The 17,201-nt window shown below is 39.0% G+C and overlaps 1 protein-coding gene across 1 annotated transcript in view; it reads left to right on the top strand.

The window, feature by feature from the left end:
* Positions 1-17,201, top strand: part of LOC139968155 (zonadhesin-like) — a 43,567-nt gene that overhangs the window by 1,941 nt on the left and 24,425 nt on the right. Inside the window, exons 4-15 of the mRNA XM_071972551.1 lie at positions 643-660; positions 3,372-3,392; positions 4,318-4,338; positions 5,105-5,328; positions 6,084-6,197; positions 9,464-9,622; positions 10,324-10,492; positions 11,431-11,619; positions 11,975-12,168; positions 13,987-14,161; positions 15,748-16,037; positions 16,478-16,619. Of these exons, the coding sequence (XP_071828652.1) occupies positions 643-660; positions 3,372-3,392; positions 4,318-4,338; positions 5,105-5,328; positions 6,084-6,197; positions 9,464-9,622; positions 10,324-10,492; positions 11,431-11,619; positions 11,975-12,168; positions 13,987-14,161; positions 15,748-16,037; positions 16,478-16,619 (1,716 nt within the window). The remainder of the gene's footprint in view (positions 1-642; positions 661-3,371; positions 3,393-4,317; positions 4,339-5,104; positions 5,329-6,083; positions 6,198-9,463; positions 9,623-10,323; positions 10,493-11,430; positions 11,620-11,974; positions 12,169-13,986; positions 14,162-15,747; positions 16,038-16,477; positions 16,620-17,201) is intronic.

Raw genomic sequence — 17,201 nt, 5'->3', positions numbered from 1 at the left:
CGGATTTGAATATATTTACTTTTAAAATACGCTACATCTCTGAAATGCTCCTAGTGAGTGGTAAATTGATGCAGCCGGCTCATCGGTGCAGGACTAACCGTTAATGGCAATCCATTGCTCTATCAATTCTAATAACTCATTCGACACATGTTTCTAGAGCATCCTTGGAAGAGATTGCCACTTGGGGGATGAGGTGGGGGGTATACGGAGGAGGGCGGATAGCAGTGTGTTTTAACGGTTAACGGTTTCCATTCGACCCTTTACCGGTTCATTTTGAACTGTTCACCCTTTAAACTGTCAATTCTTTTCATTGTCCACCAGTAACTTGGAACGTTATGGAACGTTAATCTGACGTTTACATTCCCCCCCCCCCACCCCCTTCCCCCGTCCATCACCCATCCTACATCCCTCGCTTATCTGAATCGTCTTTCCCCCGATACTCAGCCACTTTATCTTTATAATGTACCTGAATTCAGTCACACTTATATAGGTGGTTTGAGTGGGAAGGAGGAGGGGAAAGGGGGGGGGGGGGGAGGCTGCGTGGATTGTGACTTTGTAGGCAGGTTTGTTGCTATAGCTTTACTGAAAAATTCTCATGTATTCTATGATTCAAAAATATTCTTTTGTTTTATTTTCTAACAGACAAGAAAGTTTGGAATGGTAAGATCAAATGCTTGGCAAAGTGAGATAAAGGATGTTTTCTTTCTTTTCTTTCTGTGACTTATCTGATGGAATGTTTGCACCCCTTGGTTCCTGCCCTGATCCCACGACCCTCTCTTAACTTGACCCATTTGGGGTCATATCAAGATTATTGATCAGAGGCGTCGGATCCGGTACGGCAGGTCCGGCGAACGCCGGACCAATATTCACGGGGGGAAAAAAATAGGACTAAGAAAAAAAAAAAAAAACAATTTTAAATAATGATGACGGCAAGTAGGCTAAATGTGACTACTCTGGCATGGCAGGGGTCTTGTTTTCAAGCTCGGGAAATGCCATTTCCTGCAATCTGGGAGGCATTTTTTCACAATTTTCTTCATTACGCTACGCGCCAACCATGGTGGCGCGTAGCGTAGTTTGACCTACCAAACGTCCCACCGATAATTATGATAGATGCATGGCCACACTCTGATCTGCCGTACCAATCTCAAATAGCTTCCGACGCCCCTGTTGATGGTGAATTTGCATCATTAGGGTTGACCGTCGAGGGTTCTGTAACACATGCATGAAGACTAAACACAGGGAATTTAAACATAACATGCAGGTTCAACTTACAGAGAAGTTGATAGGTTTTGGAAAATTTCAACAATGAATTGACCTAATGAGTCAATATGATCCTATTATGGCGGGCGTCTCAGTGTCAACGCAATGAACATTTTACCTTAGAAATAAAATAAAAAACCAGAAAAAAGTAATAGGTCTCAGATCCTATTGGCAAGATGAAAATCACAGATTTACAAACTGACATCTCCAGAAGGGTAAGAGCCGAGGGGGGGGGGGGTGGGGGGGGCACTGGGGGCACGTGCCCATTCCCCACTTTTCCCCCAAAAAATAAATAGCCAATGTGCCCTACTGGCAAATTAAATGTGTTCCTGTTATGAAGAACTGTCTTTTGGATATCTTATGCCTTTGTTAATTTAAATATTTTATTTTAATTATTCACGTGCACCATATTAGTGTTGATAGCATACTAACACATCATATATATTTAAGTGATATATGGCCGGTGTGTATCGGTTTATAGCATAACGAGTGGTGGTTGTGGAATGAGAAAGTGCCCCTCTGATGTTGTTCCCCACCCCCCGCCCCACTTTTGAAAGCTTCCTACCCCCTGTATATCTCCCATGCAGAGAAGATATTTTTCAAATTTAGGATATATCTCCTGAAAACGCAGATTTTTTTTTTAGCTGTTTGGTAGTTAATTGTTCTTCACAAATACCCCTGTCACGTAAGAAACAGATAATAGTTGCGTCCGTGTTTCCTTTAAGTTATAACTTCCTGTGTTGCATTTGATCAAGTTTTCTATGGTTTAACTTTCAATTTTCTTAAATTCCTTCCCTTTTTGTTGTTGTACTTGTGATGATACAGATTGGAGAGAAGACAGGAATGGTAAGTTACTTCTCAATTCTTCGTTGTTGCTTGTCTTTTTTAGTAGTATTCGTGTTGATTTCTTTTTAATTTTTGGGGGAACAAAAAAGTAACTATGAATACGGATTAATGCATATTTAAAACAGCAAAGAGAAGATATATAGCTATATCTATGTTTATATGTATATATATATATATATACATATATATATATATATATATGTTGATACTAGTTGAGAACACTAGTATAGTTGTAACTCGGAGTTTCACGCGTTTTAGCGATCGTCAGACTCTGAGTTGTCTGACGATATATTCCGCTCTGTCCACTGGACATAGAGCACTCTGCGCCAAGACAGACGCCAACCAACCAATTCTATATATATATATATATATATATATATATATATATATATATATATATATATATATATATATAAATATATATATATATATATAAATATAAATATAAATATCATTATATATCATTATATATCATCATATATCATCATATATTGTTTACTTTTCCAGACAAGAAAAACAAGGCGAAGAGAGGAAGTAAGTATATACTGCTAATGTTCTCGAAATACAAAGCCTCTATTGTGTAGACTTTATCCCTTCATCGTGCTCCTAATGTTTAATAGCCTATGATTGTTTGCAACCATGTTGATATTTGCCGGTGGACAGACAAAGTAGCTGAGTTGGTTTTGTGACATGTCAAGAAGTCAATTATGAATAATTACGGTGGTTGCATTGCTGCCATTTCACCCATAGTCCCTGTAAACTATTTGCCCAATTTGTCACATCAATTGAAGTTTCGGCTCGACAATTTTATTTGTTTGATTGAATGTACAGTTCCGTAATACGTTGTATAAATAATGAACATAGCCTGATAAACTGGATGGAAAAATCATCTGCATTTATATAGTGAATCAATTAAATAACGTAAAAATTTGTGGTGACACAAATAAAGAGTAAAACAAAGGTGGGTTTGGGGGGGGGGCGACTTGATATAGTCAAAGCAGGAGCTAAATGCATTGTTGTAAAGCACATACGTAGTCTCCAGTGACATCGTGATGGATTGGGTGGAATAAATTATCAAGTAACAATTAAGCTATACAATGACTAAAACAATCAAGAAAACTTATAAATCAAGAAGTCTCACGTTTGTTTCTGGGGACCGTTAATTACGTTTAATTCAACTATGACAGAGTAAATTTTGTCATTAATGTTTATATATACTTCTGCATTTGATGACATTGCCTTCTCGTCTCCGTTTGCTTTCACAGATTGGAGAAGCCCAGAAGACAGTAAGTACATGTTATATGTATTGGGAGAGAAGGGTGGGATCAGTGGCGTAGGAAGGTACTTTTGAGCGGGGGGGGGGGGCTGAAGACTGATGGCCGGCCTGGGGAGGGGTCTAAGGGGAGGGGGTGTCCCCCTCCCATTTGGAATTTGTTGGCATTTCCAGGTGGCCTCAGATGCAATTTGGTGTAATATAGCACACTTCAACCCACCCACTGCATTTTGTATATAATTTTGCATTTTCACCTGGCCTTAGATGCAATTTGGTGCTCCAAATGAGATTTTTTTTCTCATTTGGAAATGAAAAAGGGGTTTTCTGACTTGAGAAGCGGGGGGGGGGGGCGGAATGATACTTCCGCCCCTCCATATTTTTCACTGGGGGCTGGCGCCCCCCAGCCCCCCGGTTTCTACACCCTAGGGTGGGATGGTGTAAAAACTGAAGTGGTTCAAGCACATATTAAAAAAAAAAGACTGTTAAAACTTTATATATAGTTTCTATGTCTTCGATTGATTGTTATTGTTTGCATGTGCTTTGGTGGGTTAAATTTGTGAAGAGAATTATGTGTAAAGACTATTTATACGACCTGTCTTCGCTTGGGACTATCCCAGGTGCCCCTATATATCTCAGCTATATTTAAGTGGTTTACAGATTTGCCCCGATAGGTTGCCGTGTTATGCCCTTCGTTATACATTCAAATCTCATTTGGATAATTAATGTCATTTCAGTATATATTTGAATGCCACAGGGAAATCAGACGTCCAAAATGTTTTGTTTCTTTAAACCTCAAACTAGCCTGCAGTAAATGTCATGACAACCGACACAGAAATCCAGTTTGAAGCTAGCAGATGATATGTCAGCAACATTTTTTAACAATTCCGAAATTTAGTGTATTATATATCTTTATATCTCTTCTTTTTTTTCTATTTTAGGGAAAGAATCAGACAACTATGGTAAGAGTTATCATCTAACTTTATTTAGAAGGGTTTTATTTTTTTCAAGAGAAAGTCACTTTTCAAAGATTCTAGGATGAAAAAAAGATAGAAAAACAACAATAAACGGTGATCAACATAAACTCTCATATACAATTACGTCAATACGTTATAACCTGGAGTTTGCAAACCATTTGCCTTAGTGAATATTGATTTCAACATGTATCTGCAATCTTTTGCAGGATGTACACAATTTATGCCAGCAAATTATTCAATGCTTCTCACTTCTCAGAGTAAAAATAGAGCGGAAAGTAATGCAGGCCTATCATTAGATGTTACAAATACATAGATTTAAAAAGAAATGAATAGATTTCTAAAATATTGGCGAATTATGTCTTCCAAATAAGGCTAAAATAAAAATCCAGAGATGGTCATAGGCTCGTTCGAGATTAATATAACAGCTTCCAGTATTTGAGTATTGACCACAGATATCTCAGAGAGATCATAAATGGTCACCTATGGTTAAGTTTTTACACAATATTTTTTTTTTATTTCTTGTTATACATCTTCTCATGTGGTTAATTTATCGGTAAATTCATGCCATTGCTTGATCCTCATCAATCGGTTGGGATAGTTTGGAGAATCAGAACTTCTAGAGGGTCGATTCGCGGGAGCTCATATAATCAGTATCACTAAAGTATTTCGCTTAATCAAAGTTTCCTGCATGCAGTTCTTATTACGACAAATTTGTTAGTGTATATAAGCCTTCCTTCTTTTCTACCTATAGGATGTCAGTGCGAAGCTTCAGGCGATCCTCATTTCACAACTTGCGACGGTCAGACATTTGACTATCAAGGCCAGTGCTCTTACACTCTTATCACCAATGACTGTGGCGCTGCTGACCAAGACTTTACCTTCAGGGTGGTCCTTTCTACAGAACAATGGAAAACATCCTCAGCGACAGTGACCAAACAAGTCACCATCATCCTTACAAGAAAAGGACAAGAAACGGTTCGTTTAACTTTTTTAAGTACTATACAATGATGCAAGGATTTTAATTTAAATTTTATCGTGAACCTAATAAATTATAGTGACGATTTCATCAGTTCCAAAACAATTTTACCAGAATTTAAGGCAATTTAAGGATGAGATACACCATAAGTACCATGGATCGATGTTTCTCAGTTACATATGCCTGAGGCTCACGCACTTACATGAACTGTATACTATTTGAGTTACTTGCGCGTAGTTACTGCAGTATTAAATCGTGTTTCCGAATCCATCACGTGTAATGATATAGTGCGCATAACGTTCGCAGTTTTTCATTGTTTTCACGCGCAACAAGTTATATTTATGACGACAACAACCTGTCTGTTGTTACATCTGCCACATGCAGCAGCTAATGTACGTTACAGTGATGTGCAAATTGTTTTAAACATTTAGTTACGAGATTCATTATATATCTAACTGACCTAACTTAGTTTCATCAATAAGCGAATTAAATAGCTGGACACCTGATTCTGCATGCAAGCGACGCTTCCTTATGTCACCTGTTTTGTCGTTTTGCATTGCAATCTTATTGGATTCTCTTGGCCCATGGCGTCGAGATTCAGGTCGGCTATGCTAGATGTGTTATCAAAGATGTTATAACGGGCAGCAACTTGCCGGAGTGTATAGACCATGACCTGCCGCACCGCTCACTATCTCTCACCTTTTCGTCAGGACTGGTAGGCTAATACTTTTATCTTGTATTTTCCCTATTAAAGGTTACATTTGAACTTAACAGAAGAGAAGGCAAGTGTTTAAACGACGGTCTTGAAATGGATCTTCCATTTTTGGTATCAGAACTCTTCGAAGCAAGGAGTTGCAGCAGGGGAGTGGTGAGTGAATTTTATACCAATTGTATGTAACCATGGCAGCCACTAACGCTCATCAGTCAAGAATTGGTGTCAGTAAAGGATATGATCATGATCGAAAGATAAGCTATAGATGTGTAATATCCCAAATAAACCTATACTACTGTCAACGTTTGAATAGAGTGCAGTATAGGCTGCAAAACACGAATGCACAATTAGTAACACCATGAACGGCTTACAAATATAAGTCACCTGACGGTGGTTAATAAATGTAGCCTGGTGGTTCTTCTTTTGAAATCCTGCCAAACTACCGTACCCTCTTAAAAGTTTACGGTCCGGATAAAGGAAAAGACCCTTTATATCGTTTGAGTATAAAAATACCATCTTTAACTAAAATAAGTCGCAATAAAGTTAACGATATTTACAGCAGCCAATGGTAGAGAGAAATTCGATACACCAAGAGTCATACGCAAATGCAATTGTACCATCATAATCTTTAATTATGCAGGTACAGTATGGGTTTAACTTGTAACCTGATTTCTTTACGGAAGCTTTTAAGAGAGGGTGTGTGTGCGTGTACCAGAGCGCGCGTATTTGAGGTGTGGAAAACAATTACAGTTCATCGAGAATCGAACCAATTGAATTTCAACTTAACTTGGACAAAATTAACTTGGGCCTACTTGTAGTCAAATTAAATTTCATTTGGACTTATTTTGTATAGATATTAGATATAGGCCACTGAATTCCTTCACAATTTCTGCCAGGATTTTGCATAAGTTGTGTTTTTCGGATATAGGAAATGCCCAATGAACTTGTAATATTGGAACCGATAAACCGCCTCAAACATCGACCGCTAGCATTTTTTCAACCACTTTGAGGAGAGGTTTTAATGTTAAGTTTATATTCGAACATTTGGTCGCCCGTACACTTTTCATAGCTTATCCAAACCACTTTTGAACTGTTTTCAAATGAGTCTATGCTGCGATTTTTGCATATTAATTCTATTTAATACCGGCATATGAAGCTGCATGGTGATATGCTGAGAATTAATACCGGTATCAAATAGAATTAATACCGGTGATAATTTTAATTCGTATGGACATTAAATCAGCAATCATTTCCCATATGGCCTACCATAGTCATGTTGAGCGGTCGAAGTCGAAAGTCGACAAAAGAAATGTGGTCTCTAAGTTTAGATAGAAGTTTTTACTAGCTAAACGCTACCCATCACTGGATAGCTGACAAGTTGGCCTTTCATGGCACCATCAATTTTCCGTACCATGAACATGCAGATTTCTTTTGCTACGAGAGCCGGAACTTTTCGTCACTTGTAAATAAACCTCTTTACTCAGTCGTAAACAATCTTCGTACGCTGCCCCTGAGAGGGCTAAACTGGTCTAAAATTGCCTCAATTGACCCATTTTTTGCACCACATGTGCTTCCATTTATGCTCTCTAACACCCAAGCCACAAAAAAAAAACAGATCCCAATTGATAACATAGCAAAACAGTTGTAGTCCTGCTCCTAATTTGCACTTTTCCTGAAATAGGAGAACACCTGAGGATTGATATATACGCTATTTGGAGTTTGCGACCGTAAGGGTAATTGAGGGCTAAAAGTACTATAATACGGCTCATTATCAGTGACGGAAACAGTAGCGGTGTCAAATTACGCCGCTACACATGTATGGTGTAGTCAATTATATGTTCATTGATCAATGTAACGAACGATTCGAATTGTTTCAGTTTAGGCCACCACATGAAAGACAATCTTTTACAATATTTACAAAATTGAATTTTGACGATTCAATGTTGCTGCCAACATGCAGTTACCTTCAGCTAGCCTTGTACCCTAACGTTTGGGCAAAATCCGCCATCGCGGCTTGGATCCCAATTTATAACTGATATATGACTATGAAAACGTCAGGAAAGGACTGGAAAGAGCGAAAAGGAAGTAGGGGTAAATTTACATGGAGTTGGCTGTATAAAAAAAGATAACTTAATTTTTATGCAAATCTTCGAAGGCACTTAAGCATATGCTAGAGTATTAATACTAGGCCTAGCCTAGGCTGCATGTAGGCCAGTTCATATGTTGGAGATCAGTGGCGTAGGAAGTTACTTTTGAGTGGGGGGGGGCTGAAGACTGATGGCCGGCTTGGGGGAGGGGTCTAAGGGGAGGGGGTGCCCCCTTGGATTTTTTTGCATTTCCAGGTGGCCTCAGATGCAATTTGGTGCAATATAGCACACTTCAACAGCCACTCCATTTTGTAAACTTAATTTTGTATTTTCACCTGGCCTTAGATGCAATTTGGTGCTCCAAATGAGATTTTTTTTCTCATTTGGAAATGAAAAAGGGGTTTTTTGACTTGCGAAGTGGAGGGGCGGAATGATACTTCCGCCCCTCCACATTTTTCACTGGGGGGGCTGGCGCCCCCCCAGCCCCCCCGGTTCCTACGCCCTTGTTGGAGATATTTATGCTGTCGAGATTTCGTGCAAAGTTATAGCAATTTGGCAAGGATAACAAAGTTCAGTTACCCTTCCACTGCATGGCTATCAGTATCAGCCCGCTTCGAATGAAGTCCCTGGTTTCCTATGCTATGTTGGCTTTTGATGTAGAGCATGACACTTGGCACAAGTAGCAGTTTTACCCATCACAGTTTTTGAAAGTATAGCCTATAGGCCTAGGCCTAAATATTAAAATTAGGCATATATATCTATTTTGTGCTGAAACGTGTTAAACAAACGTAATTAGTTCAATGGGAATAACCTGAGCAGCTCCACTGGATAGTGGATACGATGCCAAGTGACTTTTGAAATATCTTTCTTGTACTGAAGTGGGTTCAAATATCTAAGTCATTGGCTGGAGGTCCCCAATTATGGTGGCTCAGTTAGCTAGGATACCAAAAGAGAAATTGTTGAAGTTGAAAACAGAGTCAGCCTAGCCATCTATTGAAAGAAGTTTTCTAACTGCATTGCATTTCTGCTAATCGTGCCTTTTTTGCAAGTCATGTCAAGAATATGAAGCCTTTATACTGGCATTGGTATTATATCTAGCTTTGGTTTATGATGACTTCTTGGTCAAAGTCAACCTAAGCCCCAAGCAATATATTTTGTCGTTGCTATATAGTGTCAGTGGGACATGTTTTGTGTTGTTCATACATATTTTGTAGTGGGTATGAAAGGAATATGTACCCCACAAATATGTATCGCCAGGCGGATCATAGTACTTAACAATGTACCTGAAATATTTGATATCTAAGCTTATATTGTGGTCATTATCTTGTACTGCAGGTTGTTGACATATTTGGAGCTTTTACTCTAACTTGGGACTACGTCAGGAAAGTAAATGTGGGAGTCAACGATGCATACAAATCGAAGGTTTGCGGCCTGTGCGGAAACTACAATGATGATATGAATGATGACTACCTCTCATATGGTGCCACAGATCCAGTAAGAAAAAAAGCCTAGCTTTCATGGCTTTTGAAACCACGACTGTTTAAATGTAATATTCCGATGACATATTTGAAGAATGTTTGGAAGTGTATGGGTTTGTGAACAGTTTTAGCAGTTGTATTTAAATGCCTTAAATCTCTTTCTGCTGTCTTCCCCCCCCCCCTCTTTTATAGTAAAAATAACAACAAAAATTCTTGTGCAATGCAGCCTCAATCCCAGCAGCTCCAGGGGTCCATAGCCATTCATAAGTGAATCGGTAGAGAAACAACCGACAAAAAAGTCACCCCTATGTAGCGCCACTCTTGTGAAGGCTTCATTGATTGAACCTATATGTTATGACGATTAATCCCTGTTCCTCAGTGTCGTCACCATCGACTGTCTAGCCTTTCATCTTTGTGAAAAGTCAAACAAAAGAAAAGTAAATCTTATCACCACCTTGCACGGATGAAAAGTCAGAGAAAGTCTAGGCCACTGCAGTGTCCCTGTGAATGTTTCTCACCACTTCTAATTCATAAACATGAAATTTACTGTACAAAGGCAAAGGAACTTAGGGGAGGGAGAGGGTCTTGCTACCTCCCCCCCCGCCCCCCCCATTACTTTGGTATTCACTATGCTGGCCCCTTTTTGATAGCTTGCTACCCTGCTGTTGCTGCTGTACTTCACTGAATGACTCATAGTTGTAATTGTTAATTCTTCAGCTGCCTGCAAATACAAATGAAGAAGGACTTGTTCCGTTCGGAGATAGTTGGTTCTTCGCCTTGCCAGACTCAGGTACCTGTGTCGCAGATCCAGGTGAGGTAGTGAAGGCCTGCGATGAAGACGATGTGAGGGCTACTGTAGAAGCTTTCTGTAACAGAATCAGAACAGGTGAAGGCAATAATTTTGATGATCATATAATTCTATAATTGCTCAGATTTAAAATGTGTCACTCAAAGTATTAATTGCCAATCTGTTTCATGCAGACAGGTACGTTGCATTCTTTTCCTTTGATGCAGTCATCAATATACCAAGAAGTAACAAGAAACCTTTTAATCAGGCATGAGCTTTTTCCGTGAATTCGCGGAATATCCGTGATTTCTTTTCTACCTCTGGGACAAAAACACTGTAGCATACTCAAACTGGAGCCTATACCGCAATTTTTGCAAAAGTTCCATGATTTTTTTTTACCCCAGGCTCATCCCTGTTTAATTCAGAGAATATAAATATGCTCATTTGGAAAGGTATCATTACAAAACTGTTTCACTTTAAACAGATTCCACCCACAATCACAAAAGCTATATATGGTATTTGACAGTTGAACCTGAGCGGTCTCATGTTCAGACTGATAATATTCACATAGTTACAGCTGATGTCATCAAAGGAAACCAGTACTGACGTACTGCATGACTCAGTTAAGTGATGTCAGCCAGTGGCATTGCTACCTTTAAGAAAAATTTTTGGTTACTGCTGGTGTCCCCGAAATGAATTATGCCATGGCCATAAAGAAAAGATAGATATTTGAAGCTGATATCAGTTCTGGAAATGTTGAAAGCCACTTAGCTTCAAGAAGTTGTCCCACACACACCCAGCACTAGCTAACATTTTTCACACTCTGTATACCCCTCCCCCTAAAATGTTGCTCTTATTTTGCTGTGCCCATCCCCCACCTCCCCCCACCCAAACTCCCAAATGTCTTGTGAAACCACTTGCGTGAAGCCTGTCATAGCTATTGTGGTCGCTCTTGTTTTAAGATCATTTTAGTACATGCAGTCCTGAAAAACAAGGGAACATTGATTTTTTTTCCCCCTCATTGTTTATCTATCTAGGACCATTTCAGGCATGCTATGATAACAAGTTGAGCACTATAGGAGATGCCCTTTACGAAAACTGTGTCACTGACTATTGCATGGATATCTCCTCAAAGTCAGAGCAGTGTAGCTATCCAGCCACCTTTGCACAAGAATGCTTGAGAGAGGGCTTCGATGTGGGTATCTGGCAAACCAATGACTTTTGCGGTAGGTCAAATCATTTGCCTTTAATATGAAGACAATGACTCTTTCTATTATTCGTTTTGTCATCAACCCACTAAAGTATGTATTCGTCCTGCATTGCCAGTTGGTTCTAGCCATCCGAGTAAGTCAATGATGTTCCGTTTCAATTCGGTAAACTATGTTGATCTGTTAATATCACTGAAACCAAGCAACTAACATGAGCTGCTGGTGCACATGGAAGAAGTAAATTGTCTGGATTTTCTCTGTCATATTTTTTTGAAAGTTTTAAAGTCTAATACGGAACATTGTTTTTTCCCTCAAAGGTGGTATGTACATGGATATATATATATATATATATTTATATATCTTTATACCACAGCATCCCAAGCGTGTCCGGCTGGTAAAGAATACAAAGTCAACTATCTCGGAGACTACCTGTGCAGTGGCCCTGCTGATGAGCCAGTGGGACCTGCCTCCAGTGGATGTTTCTGTAAAGATGGCTTGTTCCTGGATGGAGCAGACTGTGTCACCATCGACGGGTGCGGTTGTTCTTTGGATGGTGTTTACATGAAGGTCTCTTTTTGGTTTATAACTTTTATGCCGACATTGGGTCGTTCTTTTAAAATAAACATCGTTTTCGCCGCTCGTCGCACTCATTTCTGAAAGCGTCTCTCCCAAAACAGTGACTGCGACCTACAGTAGAGCTCTGTCCGAATAATATCTCTTCGGTGAGATTAAATTTCAGAATGGATACACTCCAAATTGTTATATGCAATGAATAGTAAGAAATAAAAATGGAAGCAAAGACATGAATATGCAAAGATTGAAAAATATGGGGAGAACTCTTGTGGAAATTAACATTTCCACAGAATAATTGTTTCTTGGTTTTATTAAATGTGAATAAAACTATTTCATGAAGCCTCGTCGCTGTATATACAATGCTCTCCTGCATCCTATAAGAACGGAGGATATTCTCTGATCTCAGTGACTTCCGGCCATAAAAACGTAAATTTGTAAATGTAATGTTCACCACTAGTGAGCAGTACAACAAAAAGAGTTCTCCTCTTGTTATTTCTTTTCCGATATCTTTAATATGGCAATACGATTCTAGGGAGTTGAAAATAGTGCACTAGCAGTGTTTGACTGATGACTCATGAATTATTCAAAGCTTGGTTCACATGGGCAGCATATGGTCAGGAGAGCCCTTTGTCTACCACCACACAGCCCTTATTTTGATAATGTAGGTACCTCATTCAACTAAAGTAGTGCTGCTTAAATTTCATCCTTTTGGGTCTGTTGTACTATTGATTCCTACTTTTCTTAGGTAGACATGTTTATAATTACGTATATTTTGGCGCTAGGGTCACTTCTCTGCAGTAATACAGGGTTTGGATGTTTAAGATTAGGAATATTCATGCACTTGTTAGCCCTATATTTATGCAACTGCACCCGCCTGGCTTGGCGCGGGTTATACTGGCCTGTGAAAACTTCAAGAAGCAAGGTCTCTGTTAGTTTGAGAGAAGAGATTTTGATCCGTTAGCGGTGTTTTACATTGGCAAAGAGTTAATTTTGGTCCTGTCTTGGTACTCGGTTGTGCGATGGTGATGGTCTGTCTACGAGGGCGCAACTTGTAATTGACACATCTGGCTTGAGGCTGTTTGCTGCAGTTAATAAATTGGTGAAATCTTATACTGCTGACTCTGTGATTCTGGTCTTAACGAGCAGGCTGACCCTTCCTTTGACTCTCCCCTCAGCCTCCCTTCATAAGTTATATAGTTGTATATATATAGTTGTATATATGTAGTTGTATATATATAGTTGTATATATGTAGTTGTATATATATAGTTGTATATATGTAGTTGCATATATAAAGTTGAGCATTTTAAGTTGGTTTGCATGGTAGTGATGCAGAAATATAAAATCAAAATACTACATTAAAAAAAAAAAAAAAAAATCAAAGTCACTCACTGAATATCCCGTGATTTTTAAAATGAATAGAAAAAAAGGGGGGGGGGGAAAGAAAAATAACAAAGGGTTTTGCATGTAGGTCTGTCTGTCTGTCTGTTCCTTTGTTTTCATGCCATTAAGATGTCAAATCACTTTGACATTAACAGGAGTTGACATGCGGAGGAAAAAATTGTGTTAATTAAATTAAATTAAATTGTATTAATTAACTGAGTAGATGGTTGAGGTGCATAACAATTGGTACATCCTTAGTCTCGAAGGTCCATGTCTGCCTGGCATTTCTATAACAGATGAATTTTTTTTTTTTTTTCCCCTTTTCAAGACACATGTTTCTCAATTGCTACAGTCTTCTTTGCATAATTGTTCTGACCTCAGCCGGTTCTTAAAAATAAAAATGCAAAATTATTTTCATCCTCTTTGATCAGGTGAATACTGAACAAATCGTTGACCAATGCAGAACCAAGCGAATTTGTCATTCAAGTGGTGACATGGAGGTACTGGCTTACCAGTGCCATGCTGATGCCAAATGTATAACTGAAAATGGCAAGCAAGCTTGCAGATGCAATCTCGGCTTTGAAGGAGACGGTATTAATTGCACACGTGAGTTTACCCGAATGTATATATGATTGTGGGATTTATATGTATATGTCAGTATATGTCTACAGTATATGTTTACAGTGAACTTTCTGATCCATGGTGTTAGGGGGGGGCGGGGAGTGAGGGGAAGGTATCTCCAACAGAATTCATAACTTAAAAAAAAAGACTTCGGCCTTAAAAACTTACAGAATGACTTTAGGCCAAGTTTTCTACCCGATATGTCATTGTCCACAAAGGAGGGAAAATTTGACTTCCGGTAAGATGATTGGCTACGATTTCATTTTTTCGAGATATCGACCTTTAAAACGAAGCTCGACATATCAAAATGCTGCTTTTGAAGGCTAAAATTGACGATGATGTTGTTAGCTCCTCGGTGAAGGCCTTAATATTATTGTTTCATCCGTTAATGTTAGTCCATCGAATGTGAGACCGAGTCATGTTCTCTTAATGTCATGTAAAAACAGCGGGGCATATGTTGGTTATAATCATAACCATTTTAATATCCATGGCAAATTCGTGTAGTGCATTGTAAACATGTTTAATATTTTGAGGCCATAAAATGCTCGTTTGATTTTTTGACCTTCACCGGAGGAACTAGACTTGATGATCTCTGCGACATGCGAGTCCAATCTCACTTTTTAACGATCAGCCTCGGATGTTTATTGACAGGGGTCATTGCCTCTATTGAAAGTATGGTATACAAATAAAAACTTGGCTGGGGTCTTTTCTAACAGTCTACAACATGTTCAAGCTTTAATTTTGTGCCTAAAGTCATCCGTTCAAACAGTTTCCACCATGGAAGCGTCTAAACCCCAATAATTCAATATTTTCTGATGGCAACTCTATATCTAGATCTGTGAATCACTGATACCGGTAACAATGTTTTGTTTTTCATTCCAGAAATCTGACACAGAATATACCCAATACAATATATTTATCATATAAAACATATCACCAACATATTTCAAAGACATATCAATTAACAGAAGGCTCCTGTTGGAAGAAATACACAATTTTGTTACAACTGTTATTTTCTGCTTCATCTCTACGGGTTGGAGGGCGAAAAGAGGGGAAACTGGAGCTGTGGTTTATTGAAAAAATGAATTGGTTGGTTCCGGGCGGTAGCAAATGAAGAATAAAAAAAAAATGTCGACACGCTATGCTACCTGTAATATACGTAGAAAAAAAAACGTTTCTAGTCCTTCGGTTCGTCTGCAATGGAATTCAACACAGCGTACGGATTCCTCTGAATCAATTTCTATCGCAGATTGAATTTGAAGTGCGTGGATCATGTTTGTAGTTTGCGAGCATGTCTGGAATGATTTCAGACTGTTGATCTGTATTTTTGTCATCTATATGCAGTTACTACTTCATCAACCTGTGTTTGATGATGACAATGATAGCTATCGTTAGGACACCTATGGTTGATTATGGACAGACCTGTGTCTATTTGTCTGCCTGCCTGAATTTTTTGAAGATGCTATAACTCTGCTATAGAATACACACTATCAGGTCGTCATGGCTACTATCAGAAATCCAGCTCCGAAGTCCATCTCAACCCAAGAAATATCACTTTCAACCTTTTTCAGCTCTGGACATTAACACAATCGGTGTGGGATCGGATGGCGAACTGGGCACACCCTCTTTCAAAGCCTCTTCGGAGGAAGAAGGTTTCGTCCCCGCCAGCGGAAGACTGGACGGCGATAAATGCTGGAAAGCAATGGCATCCGATGAGTCTCCAGAAATTCAGGTCGCCCTCCTAGAAGAATTCAAAATCTTTGGCATCAGGCTTCAGGCCTGCCCTGATGGGACCTGCTCCATCTCCAGCTTTGTCCTCTCTTACAGTGAGGACAATGAACATTACATCGAGTCTGAAACGGTTGGTTTTAAATTTCATTTGGTTTTATTCCCCCCTACCCCCCTTTTCATTTTATTCCAGTTTAGTTTCCCTCTGATTATATGAATTTTCTCCCCATCGATGTAGTATTTCACAGAACATGCTCTTAAAATCGGTCCATTTGGTTTAATAACAATTGACAATTTTAAAAAAAAAATTTTTTATCAGGGTTCAATCCCAAAAGTGAACTAATGTCGTTGTTTATGTTATTTGCAATAAAAACTCTGGTTTAGCGTACTGAAACAGCCTGCCAAACAAAAGTTTCTTGCAAGCGTGGTTACGTATTGTCAGTCACGGTTAATTAAATTTTTCCACAAGAAATGTTGGGGCTTATCGGGGGGATGGGGGGGGGGAAGGAGTGGGGGTTTGTTAGCAAAGTTCTGTGGCATTTCAGATTTGCATTGACATCTGTTCATTTACAGTTCGGGGATATCTCTTTGTCTGGTAACGATTTCCAAGACTTTTTGCTGGAAGAATCCATTGCAAAGGCTCAATTTATCAAGCTTCGAGTAAGGAATGCAGAAGGCTGTGTTGGACTGAGAATGGAAGTTCTTGCAGAAAGATGTAAGTGTGTTGCTTGTGTAAAAAAAAATTGTCCCTATTACTGAAATTGCTTTTGTTGCTATGGCTGTGTTTCTTTCTTTCTTCCCCCCTTCCCCTTCCCCCTACCACCTTATACCTGTAGTTTAGTTTTATGAAACTATTTGAAATAAGCTAATTTTATTTCTACATTATGGCACAAAATTGATAGGATGGTACAGTTGGCTAGTTCCAAACATTTATTGCAATCTCTTCTCTTTGTGGTTATTAGTCATTTGTAATATAATTCAATGACAAAGGGTAAACTCCCAGTCTGTTTGGAATGATTTTCATTTTGTTATATCAGTGTTTTTTATTCCTTGCCGGAGGCAAAAGGAATCTATGCCCTGGCATGTGTGTGCTATTCCATTGTTTAGGGGTATTGTTAAAGGTTAGGGTACGTGGATTTGAACAATGGAAAGGACAATCGGGTGGGTCCTCAGTCTGAATGTAACACACACCTATGTGTGTGTGTGTGTGACACCTGCTTGTAAACATGGAAAGTCAAAATTTTCATCATGGTTACAGTTCATTTTCTGGGATCGATGGTGGTGTCTAACACTTCTG

Source organism: Apostichopus japonicus, chromosome 5, assembly GCF_037975245.1.
Source record: "Apostichopus japonicus isolate 1M-3 chromosome 5, ASM3797524v1, whole genome shotgun sequence".
Lineage (NCBI taxonomy): Eukaryota > Metazoa > Echinodermata > Holothuroidea > Aspidochirotida > Stichopodidae > Apostichopus > Apostichopus japonicus.
The sequence above is the reverse complement of the archived record's forward strand: the minus strand, read 5'-3'. Positions and strand labels throughout refer to the sequence as shown.